This window comes from Ochotona curzoniae, unplaced genomic scaffold, assembly GCF_017591425.1.
Source record: "Ochotona curzoniae isolate NIBS_2020 unplaced genomic scaffold, NIBS_Ocur_1.0 contig_883, whole genome shotgun sequence".
Taxonomy (NCBI): Eukaryota; Metazoa; Chordata; class Mammalia; order Lagomorpha; family Ochotonidae; genus Ochotona; species Ochotona curzoniae.
In genome coordinates, this window is record NW_024466599.1 from 38,067,032 (window position 1) to 38,083,872 (window position 16,841).

The following is a 16,841-nucleotide window of genomic DNA, read 5'->3' on the forward strand; positions in this document are numbered from 1 at the left end:
TCCTCTGTGATCACAATGGCTGGACAACCCAGTAACACTGGATAATATTGATTGCACTTGGAGTTTGAACTCCTATCCCTCTTTGCCAGCCACCAGCACACCTCGGTGGGTCACGCAACCCTCTGGCTTTCCTATCACTTTTTTCTCCTTTTCCCAATGACATGTGGAGATCATGTTAAGTTCTCCTTCTGATCTGGTACTGTAGCGTCCCTGCACTCTGAACTCAGTCTTCCGCCTCTTGGTTTCATCAGTCACCTTTATGTGGATAACTGCACTACATTTACATATGCGAAGATCATCAGTATGCCAAAGAATCAAATTCACTATGTACAAAGTGCCAGAAAAATCACCTTTTAAAATGTTCTGCCCACACACCCCAGCACACAGATTTACGTGTAGATATAAAAGTTTAGGAACAGATATTAGTGAGATCTCTTCCTTTTATTTTCAGTTTAGTACAACATATAGAATCAACTTACATAAATGTTTTACGATTATTTAAACTTTTTAAATTTAAGAATTGTATTACTTTGTGGCTCATATAAGAAGCATACACAAATGGTACCAGGTTTTATTCTGGACAAAACCAAAGTTATAATTCTCTTATGGTAACTGGAAAACTTGCATTAATAAGTCTATAATTTTAAAAGTAGTTATGTGACTAGCATGATGGCTCAACTAACTAATCCTCTGTCTGTAAATGCCAGCATCCCAAATGGGTGCCAGTTCATGTTCTGCCTGCTCTACTTCCCATCTACCTCCCTGCTTATGGCCTGGGAAAGTAGCAGAAGATGGTCTAAGTTCTTGTGATGCTGAACTCACTTGGGAAACCCAGAAGAGGCTTCTGACTCCTGGCTTCGGATCAGCTAATCTCTGGCCATTGCAGCCACTTGGAGAATGAACCAGCAGATAGAAAACCTTCACTCTCTATCTCTCCTCTGTGTTAATCTATCTTTCAAATAACAATTTAAAAAAAAATTTTTTTTAAGTAGTTATTTTTAAAGAAAAAAATCCACTCAGTACTTGAGGTCTAGTTTCTTTAAGTTTCCAAGATGAAATTTAGAACCTTCTTTAAAAATATTTTATTTATTTTTATTGGTAAGGTAGATGAGATTTAAAGAGAGAAGGGAGACAGAAAGATCTTCCATCTGTTGAATCATTCCCCAAATGACCAGAAGGGCTGCATCTGGGTTGATCTGAAGGTAGATTTACAAAAGGAGGAAAATAGACAGAGATTTTCTTTCCATTGTTGGTTCACTTTTCAAATAGCTGCAATAGCCAGAGCTAGGTCCAACTTCATGAAGTTGGAGTCCAAGAGTTTTCTCTGGGTCTCCCGCATGGGGGCACAGTCCCAAGGCTTTGGGCCATCCTCCAATACTTTTCCAGGGAGTTTCATGGGAAGTAGAACAGCTGGGACACAATTCATGAGGAATTCTGGTTCTTTTAAGATGAGGATTGAGCCACTGAGCCATCACACTGGGCCCAAAGTTTAGAATCTTTAGCTGAAGTTTCTGCTGCTTAGCAAGAATAAAGGAATGATCTAGTTAGCCTGTCTTATCAGATAGCAGGCATAGCTTCCTCACCTGCACGCTGAGTGGGAAGATAACATGTGTCCCTGCCTTCCCCTCACCGTGAGAAGAGTGAGCAATCTCAGACACAGTGAAAAGGGGATTTTATGGTTTGAAAGTAGGTGGCAAAATGTACAATATATTCTTAAGTCAGGGATTCCTGAACTGGGTCACATGTTTTATCTCGGAATTCCTCTAAACCTGGGTTAACAACACATGTGCACCAAGAAGGTGCTTTCAAGGACATTTCCTCTTGGTTGCAGTTGGCACCTCTCATTACGTGTGGGGAATTTAAAATCAAACATGACTTCCGGTTGGGAAGTAAATATAATCATGAATGAAAGTGGTTATTTCAGGAAATGGTATACTGAAATACTTTGAGGGTGCCATTTTGTTTTCTGCAGCCATTAAACAGTATATATAAACAAAAGACAGTTGATTAATCCTTAAAGAATGAGGAAGTTTTTCTGGGCATCACTATGCTCTTCAAAATCTATTAATGAGAAAATGCCCTGGGACATTCTAGCTTCTCAAGGACAAATGGGGAGATACCGAAGCCCGAGGCTGCCAGTGGCCAAAAACAACTCAAGCATCACTCTCCCCTCTCTACTTTCTCTTCTTTTGATTTTCTTTCTCCCTCGCAGCCCTATTGCTGTTGTCAGCCCTTCCTTGCCTCTCCCACTAAGGGAAATTTAGAGATCTACTGGTTCACAACCCCAGCGCCTGCCACTGCTGGGTTTGGCCGGGTCAGGCCAAAGCCAGAGGTTGGTACCAGACTCAGCAACTCCAATCAGGGAGCGTTTGGACGGACTAAAGGCCCGTTCCATTCCACTTACAGCTTCTACCTGGGTGACTGCATCAGGACAGCTCACCAGTGATCCAAATTCTTTCACTTTGAAATCCAAACTCATTTTCGTTCACTCAGTAACTTCCATGCTTCCCACTTTGCTTGAGAGGATCATAACATTGTGTGCTATCCCAAATTAAAGTGGGATCTTTTATTCCCCCCTCTCCTATTTCCTACAGCCGCGAAGGTAAACACTCACCTGCTTGGGTTTTCATTGCTCACTGTCAGTGTCTTTCCTGGTGCACAGTACCCCTTTGTCACCCTGTGCCTTTTGCTTCTGGTGACTGCTATCTCTGAAGTGACTCTCTTCAGCTTATCTGGCATCACACTTCTCGCTAAATTTTCTGTAAAAATCAACCCAGAGATAACGTCTATTGCTTATTCATCTGGTTATTCAAAAACAGGTGCCATTTTAGTGGCACTATTAGGTACCTGTTTCTTCTTATTTTAAGTAGAATCTTAATACAAAGAGACCCTCAGTCAAAATACTTTGATTTTTCTTTTAAATGCCCAAGAGATACAAAAAATGTTCTTCTCTGGCTTTAAGGCATGGAGAGGAGTAATATTTTATATACTAGTGTTTTAAAGTGAGCGTTTTAGTTCTATCAGAAACTCATGAAAAAACTAATGTACCTAGAAAACCTTACACGCATTTTACTTAGCGACCTTTCAGTCCAATAATTCGGTCACATGTTAGTATCAAACAGTAACAGAGAGAAGTAACTCAGACGAAAGGGCGGAAAAAACAGTGTCACTTCGTGATTTCTCTCTTCTTGAGCTTACAGTTAATGCTTAAAACTTCCTCTGGTTTAGTTCTGACACAGAATCGAGGTAGCTAGGGGAGACGAGGCAGGCACCTCAACCAGGCACGACATTGAGCCTTAATAGAAAAGGCGCATGCTTAGCATATGGAAAGCCAATGAGTGCAAGAATAAAGTGCTTCTGAAAGAAGCATTAAGAGGCTGCCTTTAGAACTGATGGCTTTCAGTGAGACGCTAAGGACTTCTCTCCTGACAGCTTTCTTCCGGAACATCGCTTTGCTCCGTGTTCTTTTCTGGACTTCATTTCCTATCGCTGCCTCGATAGGAGGGGAGGTAACTGCCACCAGAGCGGCCACGGTCCTTTTACAGGGCTGCGTGGGCAACGTCTCTTGGCGTATTTTGTTAAAATCAAAAGTGGCAGCAGGGGTAGCCTGTGGGGTACCAGCTGGCTGGGAAGGTTGGGGGCGGGGAGAGGGTTGCTGCCGGCTGTCTTCTTTGGTACACAGTAGGCCCGGGGTCGCCGCCCCGGGTGGCAACAGTTCTGGGGCGCGAGGGCGGCTCTGTGAGGGTCCACGCCCGCTCGCAAAGATACCTGTCATTCTACTCGCAGAGCCTGGCTTTCGCCCCTTCGTGGGGAGAGGGGAGGGCGGGGTCTCGGTGGCTCCCATATCTATAGGCCTTTAGTTCCTCTGCTCCTCCTTCTCCACCCCACCTCTCCTTTCTGGGCCGAGGGCCCCCTTGGCAGGCTGTGCGGGAGCCCCGGGGCGCTTCCGCCCTATCGGGGCACCCGCGCATTTCCTCCTTCCCTCCCTGCCCAGCCTTCCTCGCCGGCCGCCTCCAGTCAGCCACGTGACAGGAAGGGCCTCGCCACGCGACGTCACCGACGTGCGCACCGCCCCACTCCCCTCTCGCCCGCCCCGCGCCCCGCCCCGCACGCACGCAAAGGGGCGGCCAACGGAGGAGGCAGGAGGGGGACGCCGCGCGCCCGGCATTCCCCAACCAGCAGTCGCCAGAGCGGCGCGGCGGCCGCCCGGAGGGTTCCCGGATGTGCGGCGCTCGCGGAAGCCCCGCCCCGCCGCCGGCCCCGCGCGCGCCCCCGCCCTCCGCCCCGCGCGCCGCTGCGCTCCGCTCTCCCCTCCCTCTCCCGCGCCCTCCCCTTTTTTTTTTTTTTTTTTTTTCTCGAGCCTTGAGGTTGCGGGTCAGCGCGAGCCACTGCAGTGAGTCCGTCACGGCTCCGGCGCGAGCGCGAGGCTGCAGTCCCCGAGCCGCCTGGCCCTCTGGGTCCCCCTCTTCCCCCGTCCTTTTCTGCTTGCCTGCCTGCTTCTCGCCTCGTCTCCTCCCGCGCTCGCTCTCAATCTCGACCTGAATTTTGCTTCTCCCCACCCCGGCCCTGTCCACTCCCCTCGCGTGCCCAGTCACCCGGCCGGCGCGGGCCCCGCGGCGCCGCCTCCCCTCCCCCACGCGCACCCCCTCCCCGCGGGCGTCCCGAGGGCCGCCGCCGCCGCCGCTTCCTGCGGGAGCCCGTCCGATCGCCGACACTCCTTCTCCTGAGAGCGAGCCGCCGACCCGCCGAGCAAAATGGTGAGACCTTGGCTTCCCGCCGCGGACGGGATCGGGGGATCGGGGGGCCGGGGGACCGGGGTGGGGGGAGGCTAGCCCTGACGCCCCCTGTGCCCGCTGCCCCCCTCTCCCAGCTGGAAAATTCCAGAGACCCGGTGCTGCGGCGGGTGCAGGCAAGCCCGCTGCGGCGGCCGGGGGGTGCGTTGGCGGCCGGTGGAAGGCGAAGGGGCCGGCTGCGTGACAGGACGGCGTCCTGGCTGGCGGTGCTGCACCGGGGAGCCCCCCGGGGCCCCTGCGCACGCCCCCCGGCCGCGCCCGCCGGGAGTCTCCCGAGCCCCGACCCCCGCCGCCCCCGCCCCGGGGCCTCCAGCAGCCCACGTTCCCTCCGCCCGACCCTGCTCCCCGTGGAGCTCCCCCTCGCGCCCCCAGACTTACTCTTCTTGGCAAGTTGGAGGGTGTTCCGAGAGCGGGTGGAAATAATAATATGTGGCAAATGGCGCTTTATGTAAGACCCACTTTGCCGAGCTGCTCCTGCTCCCACTCATTCCCCATTTTGGAGCCGCGAGGCTTGGCAGGAGTCCTGCCCCTCGCTTCCCCCGGCTCCCCGGTGGTGTTTATTTCGCGGCTGCAAACAGCCGCGGGGCGGGGGGGTGGTGTTCTGTCGGTGGCCTGCTGCTCCCCCTGCACGGGCGAGCCGGAAAGAGCCAAGGTGTGTGCCTGGAAACGCGGCCGGAGCGGTGGCGATGCTGGCCTTGGGATGCTGCCCAGGGCTTTTCGTCCTCTTTTGTTGCGGTCCTGTGTGCTTGTTTTTGAATCATGGCGATGTAGATGTGTCTTTCCTTACCTCGTATTAATCCCTAGGTGGAATTCACTGCTGTAGTGTTTCAGACCGACGCTAGGGGTGTGTCTCCCGCCTCGGTCGCGGTGGCCTGGAGATCCGCGACGCCCTTTGCGCCGGCTGCCTCGCCGGGGCTCTTGCTCCCGGGCAGCCCGTGGCGGTTCCTTTTTGTAATCGAGAGTTGCATCTGTGGGAGAGAGAACTCGCAGTGCTGGTCCCCGAGTATCAAATATCCGGACGTGTGATTCGGTGGTTGCACTTTGCTCTGCAAGTTTTTGGACAGTTGTCTGAAGATTTTTAGACAGCTGGACGCGGTTTCTTGCAATTTTTAATTGTGTGATGTGCCACCATATAGACAGGACTTAAATATTTCAAAATACAACGGCGGGTTATGATGAATAGAGAAATTCTGTGCATTGCAACTGAAAATTAATTTGGTGGCCATGACGAAAAAATTTGATATTAGAATAAATAGGTCAGCTCTGGACGTAGTGAGAGTGCAGGTTAAGTACACAGTGTGAAAGGTTCACGGATTTGGTGTGTAGAGGAGGTCTCTACCAACTTTAGACACAACTTCAGTCTACAAAGTCACAACATGCAGGCTTTCCCATGTTACAGACAGCGCTTTAGAAAGGGCAGAGGCATTTGCAGTAAAATCTTCTTGTTGGCATGCTCCTGGAAGTTAGGGACTATTTTCTTTCACTGTAGTTTTTTAATATAATTTAATGCACATGTGTTACTTTCACATCAAGATCTAGAAGGTCTTTGGTTACTGTCAGTGTTTTTATTGATGACAGATTTTGAGAAACCATGGTCCAGTCATTTGTTTATATCTTATATAGCAAAATGACCTCGCTTCAGATAGTTTTTTCTCTGCTTAAGATATACACCGTTTCTTATTTTTGAGCAGCAGACTGTATTTGGGGAATTCTTTTTGCTTGCAAATTTCTTACCTTTTGTATATTCACTGTTTTCATTTTTTCAAAGATTTTGTTTATTTTTATTGGAAAGGCAGATATACAGAGAAACGGAGGTAAGAGGGAAAGATCCTCTGGCTCACTCCCCAAGTGGCTGCAACGGCCAGAGCCGAGCTGATCCGAAGCTGGGAGCCAGGAACCTCTTCTGGGTCTCTCCCATGCGGGTGCAGGGTGCTAAAGCCTAGCAGCATCCTCGACTGCCTGCCCAGACCACAGACAGGGAGCTGGATGGGGAAGTGGAGCAGCAGGGATTAGAACCAGTGCCCATATGGGATCCCTGGCATGCAAAGCAAGGACTTTAGCCACTAGGCTTTGGCGCTGGGCCTTGTTTCTATATTTTAAAAAGTATTGTAAGATATACAAGATAATGTTTCTCCAGGCTATTGTGTTTCTCCTTCCAGTTTTCTGATTTTCTTTCTTGGCTTGCTCTTTTCCTTCCAGTACCATTTCAGAACCTGTATAATTCGTAGAGACAGTGGCTTCTCAACTTCAAGCCTGTTTTAGTTTGAAAATATTAAGACCATATCTATAGCTAAATTTGCCATTTAGGTTACTGAGTAGTCAAGTTAGGCATTGGGAAGATCTGGTTAATTTTTCTAGTTAATTAAGCAGACAGTTTTGAAAATTTTCACTCTTTTTGGAAAACCTATGTTAATTCAGTGTTATGAACATGCTACCATTTTTTGTCAACAGACTTTGTAATATTAACTTATTAATAATACTGATTAGTTCTAAGTAAAGTGAAAGCTAAGACTAATCAAGTTCCTCCAGCATGTTTTTGAGAGGTATTTCAATAGTTGTTACCTTGAAGTCATAATCCTCATGTTCTCTGTGTTAAAATCTCCTTTCTTGAGATTTCCCCAACTTGAGTTTCAAACTGTTGAGCATCCAGATGAAGATTATATGTGTGTGTGTATAAGAATTTAGGAGAGCTGAGCTCAGAAGAATTTTCCCCTGACCAGGTTTTTGTTGGACTAGATAAATATGCCTTTTTGTTCTGGGTGTTAGATTATGGTATATAGGTGATTTTGTTTTTTAGGTCAACCTAAAATTTCATGAATTGCATTTTAGTGTGTTTGCATTTTACCATTTTGGTAAAGTTGTCGGCATCTGCATGATCTGTGACTAGAATTTAAAACAAATTGATATTTATCTAAATTCCATTCGGAGTTGTATACAATGCAATCTAGTTCATTCTGTGTCAAGAAAGGGTAGATTTTTTTTTTAAGACAAAGCAACCTGTTTGTTGTCCAGTATAATGAAACTTCACCTGAACAATGAGATTTCTCTACTCATTGTGTAGCATAATGGATGAGAAAATGAGGGTGGCTAAGGGTCAGTGAGCAGTGAGAGGGACAAAGCTGGAAGGATTGGGAATTCACCATCCACTGTGAAGTGTTTGGGCCAGGTGAAGCCCCGGGGCTGACGTAAGCAGCAGGGCTACTTAGATGCCCACAGATTTTGTGTGCTGTTCACCAGGTGTCATGTTTGCTGCTGTATCAGGAAGATGCTGAAAGAATTAAGGCAGGTTTTTAGCTTTCAGTTTTGCAAAGAATGTAAGACGAATGCAATAACTGAAATAAGTTATTATGTGATGAATTTCATGGACAGTATGTAGAAACTTAGATGGAAATTAGGAAAGGAGCAGTATACATTTCTCATGGATTAGAAAAAGGTTTTGGTTTTTATTTTAATTATGAAGGAGATGACCACTGAGCTGGCTCTAAAAAGATTTTTAGAATCTCAGCAGGCAGAGTTGGAGCTATCTAGAACACTTTAAGTGTTGAAAGTAGAGCGTGTATAATTGCTTCATTGGTCTCAACGCTTGGTGTTTCAGCATCACCTGGAGCCTAGCTGGACTCTGTCCTGGACCAGCTGAATCCAGACCTGGAGATGGGCCAAGCAGACTATATAGGTCTTCCTGGAAGTTAGTTAGGATGTATGCTAAATTTGGGGAGCTTTTTTTTTTTTTTTAAATTTTAACTCCTTTTCTGGAGCTGTTGTTTTGAAAATAGCAAGAAATAGGTTTATTTAGACTTTAGTTAAGTGTCTGTTAATATTCCTAGTACTAACTGTACAAGAAACTTAATATTGCAAAGAAACTTAATCAAGTAGGGTAAACAACATAGTGATTATGCAGTTTGGTATGTGCTGTTAAACTAAACATGGGGTGCTGTGGGAGCACATGGTAGGAAGAGACTTAATCCAGACTTGGGATGAAAGTCACATGGAGAAAGCTTCCTAGGAGATAGGGTGCCTGAGCTGAATCTTAAAAGGGTAAGTATTTAAGCAGTGGTGAGAAGCACTCTGCATGGAGAGCTTATGATTAAGCTGTACAAGCCAGCCTTAAGAACTAAAGTACAGGCAGTCCCTGTCTCAGGGTGGTTTAATCTAGGATATTTTAATTTTACAGAGATGATAGGCAATCACTAGAAACCATCCCAGTGTGCATTTGCTGTTTGTTAGCAGTAATGGCGAGGACCTTTATAATGGCCTATACAGCCATTTCTGTTTTCACTTTGTCTACAACATTCAGTAAATTAAATACATTTACTATAAGATAAATTTTGTGTTAGGTGCTTTTTGCCTTACTATAGGCTAATGTAGGTGTTCTGAACCACATTTAAAATAGGCTAAGCTAAGCTAGCCCTGGTATTTGGTTGATTTGGTATATTAAAAATGTAACAATATGTGTGTGTACATATATATGTATACATATATATATTTTGCACCTAATGATATTTTAAGCTGAAAAGACTGGCATTGTGGAACAGTGGTTAAACTATCACTTGCCATGGTGACACCCCATATTCAGAATGGTGGTTTGGGTCCCACCCAGCTGCTCTGCTTTGCATCCAGCTTCCTGCTAAAACACCTGAGAAGGTAGCAGAAAATAGCCAAAGTTTATGGGCTCCTGCCACCCACGTGGGAGACCTGGATGGAATTCCTGGGTGTGTTGTGGCTATTTGGAAAGTAGTCTAGTGAGTGGAAAATCTCTCTGTATCTGTCACTCTGCCTTTCAAATACATAAATCTTCTTGAAAAGATATTTTCAACTTAGAGTGGGTTTTTTGAGAATTCATCAAAGTTGGTAGGAGGTTAGGAGAGAGCATCAGATACATTAAGGCTGTCATAGAGGGGTTTGTATAATATAAGAAGGAGTTAAAAATCCCTTAAAACAGTTAGAAGCTGTTTTTTTTCTTAAATATTTATTTATTTCAGAAGCATAGAAACAGTGTACCCTCCTTCATCTGCTGACACATCCCCAAGTGTTCTCAGTGTCTTGGACTGTGCCAGCTAAATCTGAGCTGGCAGCTCGGGTCGCATCTCAAAATAAGGGGCAGAAACTCAGTTACTTCATTGCTGCCTTCAGGGGTCTGCATTAGCAGGAAACTGGAGAGTCAGAGCCAGGTATAGAACCCAGGATCACCGCTATAGGGTGAGAGCATCTTAACTGAAGAATCCACCTCAGAAAGCTGTTTTTAAGCAGAATGACATCTAATTGGCTTTTAAAAAGAGATCGTTCTGACCATGTAGGTGAATAGATGAATGTACACGTGGGGTTGGTTGAGAAATAGAGAATAATTCATGTGAAAAATTAAGGCCTGGAGAGGCTAGTGTTGCAGCATTTCATGTTAAGCGCATCCTGTATCCAGAGTGCCAGTTCGAGTTCCAGCTGCTCGCTAATGTACCTGGAAAGGCGGTGGAAGAAGACTGCTCAAGTCCTTGGGCCTGTCACATGTGTGGGAGATCCAGATGGTGTTCCTGGCTTCTGCTTGGCTCATACCATGTGGGCAATTGGGGGGTAAACCAGCAGTGGAAGAACTCTCTTGATACTTTTAAAAAAGAAAAAGAAAAGAAATAAAAACTGAAATATAATAACAAGCTTGAAAGAAGGGACCAGATAGGAGACAAAGTAGAAGAGAGGACTTGGTGCCTGTTACATGGTGGGGTTTTGTTTATGACTTTAGAGGCTGGGTAGAAGATAATGCTATCCATTCAACATGCTCTTGGGTAAGGTTGGGAAAAATATTCAGTTGTTATAGTTCTTGTTTTGTTTCAGCTTAATCCCTGGAATGTTATATTGCAGGATTTTTTCTTTTTTAAGATTTATTTATTTATTGGAAAGATATATAGAGAGGAGAAGAGACAGAGAGGAAGATCTTCCGTCTGATGATTCGCTCACCAAGTGAGCGCAACAGCCAGTGCTGTGCCGATCCAAAGCCAGGATCCAGGAACTTCCTCCAGGTCTCCCACACAGGTGCAGGGTCCCAAGGCTTTGGGCTGTCCTCGACTGCTTTCCCAGGCCACAAGCAGGGAGCTGATGGGAAGTGGAGCTGCCAGGATTAGAACTCCCAGCGCATTCAAGGCGAGGACTTTAGCCGATAGGCCATGCCGCCAGGCCCAATATATTGTAGGATTTTAAGTTCAGTATACTAGTGTGATGTGAAATGTTAACAATGCTAATTTGTAAAAATACTGAGGCCCAGGAAATAAGTAGAAAGGATCTTAAAGGACTGAAAAAAGGAAGCACAAAGGTTTGAGTAGTGGTTCCTATACTGAGCAATGTCAGCATAATGTAGGAACTTGGTAGAAATGCATATTCTTCTAGGAAAAATAGTATAAGGGGATTTTGGAAAGTGATGAGATTTCTGTTCTCGGTATATTGAATTTAAAGTAGTTGTACAACAAAAAAGTAGTTGTGGACTTTGGTACAGCAGATTAAGGCAGTGCTTGAGATACCTGCATCCTGTATTGGAATGCCTGATTGAGTTCCAGCTTCACTTCTGGTTTACCTTCCTGCTAATGCACACACTGGAAGGCAACAGGTGATGTCCAGATTACTTGGGTCCCTGCTACCCATGTCAGACCTGCATGTTCTAGACTCTCAGCTTTGATCTGGCCCAGCGCGAGCTGTTGGAAATATTTGAAGGACTGAACCATCTCCCCCCCCATCTCCCTTCTTCCTTCATTGTTTCGCCTTTCAAATACATTTGTTTTTAAGATTCACTTAAAAGTCAGATACGTAGAGAGGAAGATCTTCTGTCTATTGGTTCACTCCCCAAGTGGCTGCAATGGCCAGAGCTGCACTGATCTGAAGCCAGAAAACAGGAGACTCTTCTAGAAAGAGGATGTCCCATGCAGGTACAGGATCCCAAGCCTTTGGGCTGTCCTCAACTGCTTTTCCAGGTCACAAGCAGAGAGCTGGATGGGAAGTGGAGCTGTCGGGATTAGAATCGGTGCCCATATGGGATCTTGGTCATGCAAGGCAAGGACCTTAGACACTAGGCCATCGCAATGGGCCTTTTTTTAAAAAAATATTTTAAGTCATTAGCCACTTAGGTAGTTATGACCAACAGGTAATTGGTCATATAGCACTCACAAAAGAGACCTAATGTGGACCTGAGAAGAGAGTAGTAATGATTGAAGTGACCAGGTTCCTGCCTGGTAAGAGAGAGGTTCCATGTAGGAGATCTAGATTGAGTTCCCGCCAAATCCTGGCAGTTCCAGGCATTTGGGAAGTGAATCAGCAGATGAGGGGAGGCGGGCTACTTCTCTCCTTTTCTCTGTTTTTATGCCTCTTAAGATAAATAAAAATAGTAGAGGGCTGGGTTTGCATTAAAACTTTTCAGCATTGTATGTACATCTGAAAAAGCATGAGGTCCTACATAAAAGGTGAAGAAAAACCAAGAGTGTGAACTCGTTAAGAACACTGTGTGTTAAGAGGCAGATAGAAATTGAGCCTGTGATGATTGTCTCAAAATAAGTGGCCAGATAGTTGGGAAATAAGCTCAATGATAAGAGATTACAATGATTTATTAAGAGGAAGCCTGCAGTGAATACTGCAGAGACAAAGAAACACTTAAAAAGTGTGTCTCGGAGGAGGTATCATGAGATTTCTGATGACTTAGACAGTAGTAATGGTGACCAAGGAGGCCATCGTGTATTGAATAGGATAACATGTGGGTTGTCAGGCATTGAGTAAAGACTTCTCATGAAAACTGAATAGAAGATAAAAGCTGGAGAATTAAGGTTTTAGGAAGGATTTGCTTTTGAGATAAAGCAGTAAGCTGGGAAGTAGGAAGACTGTCTTTTGAACCTTTTCAAAGGGAAAGGATGGAACTGTTGGCTGTTTGATGTAACAAGGGAGGCAGGAGGGGATATGACTGTCTTTGAACAAAAGGAAGAACTTCGGCCATTCCTCAAACAGGACAGGGAAGAAGATAAAGATGAAAGCACTTAGGTCATAATAGAGTTTGGGCTGTTAAGTTGCTAATGATCTGACTTGTTTGGACTCCAGTGCAGACCATTGATTAAATCTGGAAATAAATGTTTGGTGACTTGAAAGAAATGGAAGTTTTAGATAGGAATATTGCTCTGTGAGAATTAGAAACTGACTTCTTACAAAAAAACAGAATTAACAAGGTATTACCCAAACTAGTGATTGGTTATAAAAGATAGTCCCTACATTATGTAAGAAAAAATTTTTTTTTAAGAATTATTTATTTGGAACCCAGAGTTAGATCTTTCATCTGCTGATTCTTATTCCCCAGATGGCTGCAGTGGTCAGGGCTGGGCCAAGCTGGTGTCGGGAACTTGCCCAGTCTCTCACATAGGTGGCAAGGGCTGTGGTCTGGAACCGTCTTCTGCTGTTTCCCTAGACACATTAGTAGGGACTTGCATTGTAAGTGGGGCATTGCAGGCAACAGCTTAACTTGCTATATCATAATGCTAGTCCCTCCACTTGATATCTTAAACATCATTAAGTATTAATTATACAGATAATTAGTTAAAAGGAGAAAATGACTTCTGAAGTAGAGCAGATAGGGCATCTGTACTTTATTTCAAGCTTGCTGAACTAAAATTTTTCTTCAGTTAAATAAATTGGCCTTTTCTCCAGGAGATCTCATCACTTCTCTTGCTTTCTGAATATTTTCTCTTTATACTCCTCTATTCTGAATTGCCAGTATAATTACAGCTAATGTATACGTCTGGCACAGGGACAAAATTTTGATAAGTACTGTGACTAATATATTGTTTCTGGGTGTGTCTTTGGTTTTTATAGTCTGTACCACAAACATTTAAAACATTCAAAACATTCTATAGGAAATCCTTTAAAATTGAACAGTGATAATTCAGCAAGTCAGATCCTAAATTTTCCTTTATTAGAGAGTTTAGCTTAGTTTTGCTCTTGTGAGTATCATAATTGGTTGTCCAGTTGATAATCATGAAAAACATTTTGTCACATGGGATTGTCACAGTGACTTTACTGTAGTGTTAAGTAGACCAATGCTTAGGCTAGGTCTCTCTCTTTTTTTTTTTTTTTTAATTTTGACAATCTTTACTTAGTTAATTGGGGTAAAAAGCCCCATCCAGTTTCCCACCCACCCCAAGTCCCGCATGTGGGGCATGCTCTGAGATACTTGCTCAAGTGGTTTCGATAGTTCACCATTCATGAATCGCTACCAATCTCACCACTCCAAGCATGATGAGGTCCTTGAAGGATCCACTGATTGACACAGTCCCTCATGGAGTCTCCATTTGCCCTGTATTTTGCTGCTGACAAACAGCTGAGGTTGGAATTACTTGTTCTGTCTTTTCTTGGTTAGGGCTCTGAGTCTGGCATCTTGACTGGGGAGATCCCCAAAGAAATTTTGAGGTATTTCCAGTCCAGATTGCACGTTCTAGCAAGCACAGGACCCAGCACAGTCCATCGCCCCATCAGCTGGTAGTTGCAGTTGCTGGGTTGGTTCTGTTTCCATCCATGTCTTCTACTGGAACCAATGGGTGTTGCAGTCCAGTCTGGTTCTGCCCTGCACATACTCAGTCCTCACATAAACCAGTGGGAGCTGCAGCCTAGTCGGAGCGACCCACAATAACCCCAACCAGGCACACCCCCTACCCTGGTTTGCCAGTATGTATGGCAGACTAGTCCAGTCTGTCCCACATTCCCTTCTGCTCTCATACATGTCAATGGGTATTGTAAACTAAGTCCATCTAACCAGCTCAACTATCTAGCCTTCACGGATGTTGTTGGGTGCCTCTCTGTGTAGCCATCCCAGCCCCTGTCTTAGTTCTCGTGCCTTCCCGTGGGGGGTGGTAACCCAAGAGGGAGGAACCCACTATTTCCCTCCCAGGTCACTCCCACTCCCCGATTATGCCCTCTCCAGGTGGCCCTGTGGTTCAGCTCAACATAACTAGCCCCCAGTGCCAGCCTCCGCCAGCCGATGCTGTGGCCAAGCCCCAACAACCCTCACCCACGCTAACTAGATTGCACCAGTAGGAATAATCAGTCCAGCCTGGTTTTCCCCTGATCTGGTCTACATGAGGTGTACAGGTGCTGTGGCCCTACCTGGTCTGGTCTACCCCCTTCCCAGCTCACGCTCCCTAGTGGGAGTAGCTGTTCAGCTAGGGAACCACCCTTTATTCCCCTGCCAGCTCTGTCCCCTCCCTTCCTGATTCTCTCATGTGCTGGTTGGGTGCTGCGGTCACATCCGGTTCAGGCAACCCCACCTTGGCATTCCGTGTTGTGTACTGATTTTGTTGCGACCGAACCTGGTTCGATCCACACTCTGTTCTGGCGTTCGGATTTACCAGTGGGTGACGTGAACAGATTCAGCCTGGTCTGCCCTCTACCCATGCCAAATGCTTGCCAGTGGGACACTTTCCATGACCTCTTGGCTGTTTCCTTCCATGTTTCTTGCGCTGAGCTGCAGGGTCTGTGTCCTGCCAGAGGAGTCGCCTGGGCTCCTCCATCAGAACCCCTCCAAGTACCAGCTTTCATGCAAACCAGTGGGTCCATGTGCCAGTTCGCCTCCTGTCCTAGCAGGAACAGTGGCCTTTCCTAATTGGCCTTCAACCCATTCTGGTTCTTGCTGTAGGATGTTTCAGCCCAGCCAGCCCAACCACGGCTCGTCCACACCCCCATATAGCTCATATATGGCTCAGTTGGGATTGAGAAGGCTAGGTCTCTTGTAAACAATGTAGAATACTTAATTTTATTTGTAAATTGGAATTTGCTTGCATTTTAAAACCTAGGTGCAATAGGATGAAGTGTAACAGTCTGTAAAAAGGTCCCCACCTTGCACGCTCCGGGATCCTATATGTGCTCTGATTCTAATCCTGGTGGCCCCACTTCCCCTCCAGCTCTCTGCTTGTGACCTGGGAAAGTAGTTGAGGATGGCCCAAAAGCTTGGGACCCTGCACCCACATGGGAGACCATCTTTCCAGAAGAAGTTCCTGGCTCCTGGCTTCTGATCAGCTCAGCTCCGACTGTTTTCGCCACTTGGGGAGTGAATCAGTAGATCGATCTTTCTCTCTGTCTCTCCTTCTCTCTGTATATCTAACTTTCCAAGAAAAATAATTAAATAAAAAGAAAAACAAAAATCTCAGTTCACAAAAGCAGGCTTTTTTTGGTAGTCCTTTCTGTTTCTTCTGGCCTCTGTCCATTACTCAGCTCCAAAGCTGCCCTCGTATTTTCAAGTATTATAGCAGTATAACATTACTTTTGATAATAACATTCTGAGTCTGTTTGCTGCTACTATAACAAAATCACAGATTGTGTCGCAAGAGAAAGATTTATTTCTCATAATTCTGGAGTCTATAAAAGCATGGCCCCAACAACAGATTTTGTGTCATGTTATGAAACTGGCCCAAACTCACTTTTAAAAATAAATAAATAAACAAATAAATTAATTAAAAAAGATTTTATTTGTTGGAAAGGCAATGTTAGAACCTCTCCCCCCCCCATCTGCTTATTCACTTCCCAAATAATCACAAAGGCTAGGGGCCAGGCAGGAACCAGGGAATAGGTGCTTCCTTTGAGTTTACCATATGGGTGCTAGAATTCTAAACCTTGGAGGCATGCTCCACTGCTTTCTTAGGCACACCAAATGGGAGCTGAATTGGAAGGGGAACATCTGGAATTTCAGCCAGCACCCATGTGGCATTTGGTGATGGATTAACCTGCTACATCACAGTGCCAGCCTCCAACCTCATTTTCATAACAAACTCACTGTGGTAACAATTCCATGCCCATAATTATGATATTAATCTGTTTATGAGGACAGAGTCTTTGGGACCTGTTTACCTCCTAAAGGTTCTAACTCTTGATACTGTTTCAAGAACAGTTAAGTATTGGCATGAGTTTTGGGGAGGCATTCGAACATGAGAGACCTATGTTATTTCAGATAAAGAGCACTTCGAACAATGCAAAAGTTCCTGTTAGAAAATGCTGATCAAGAATGATGATGGAGGGTCTGGTGCAATGGCTCAGTGGCTGAATCCTCAT

At 45.5% G+C, this 16,841-nt stretch overlaps 1 protein-coding gene across 1 annotated transcript in view; it reads left to right on the forward strand.

Moving 5' to 3' along the window:
* The first annotated feature begins 4,352 nt into the window (after positions 1 to 4,352).
* Positions 4,353 to 16,841, forward strand: part of PPP3R1 (protein phosphatase 3 regulatory subunit B, alpha) — a 51,433-nt gene continuing 38,944 nt past the window's right edge. Inside the window, exon 1 of the mRNA XM_040993299.1 lies at positions 4,353 to 4,757. Coding sequence (XP_040849233.1) covers positions 4,755 to 4,757 — 3 coding nt within the window. The 5' untranslated portion in view covers positions 4,353 to 4,754. The remainder of the gene's footprint in view (positions 4,758 to 16,841) is intronic.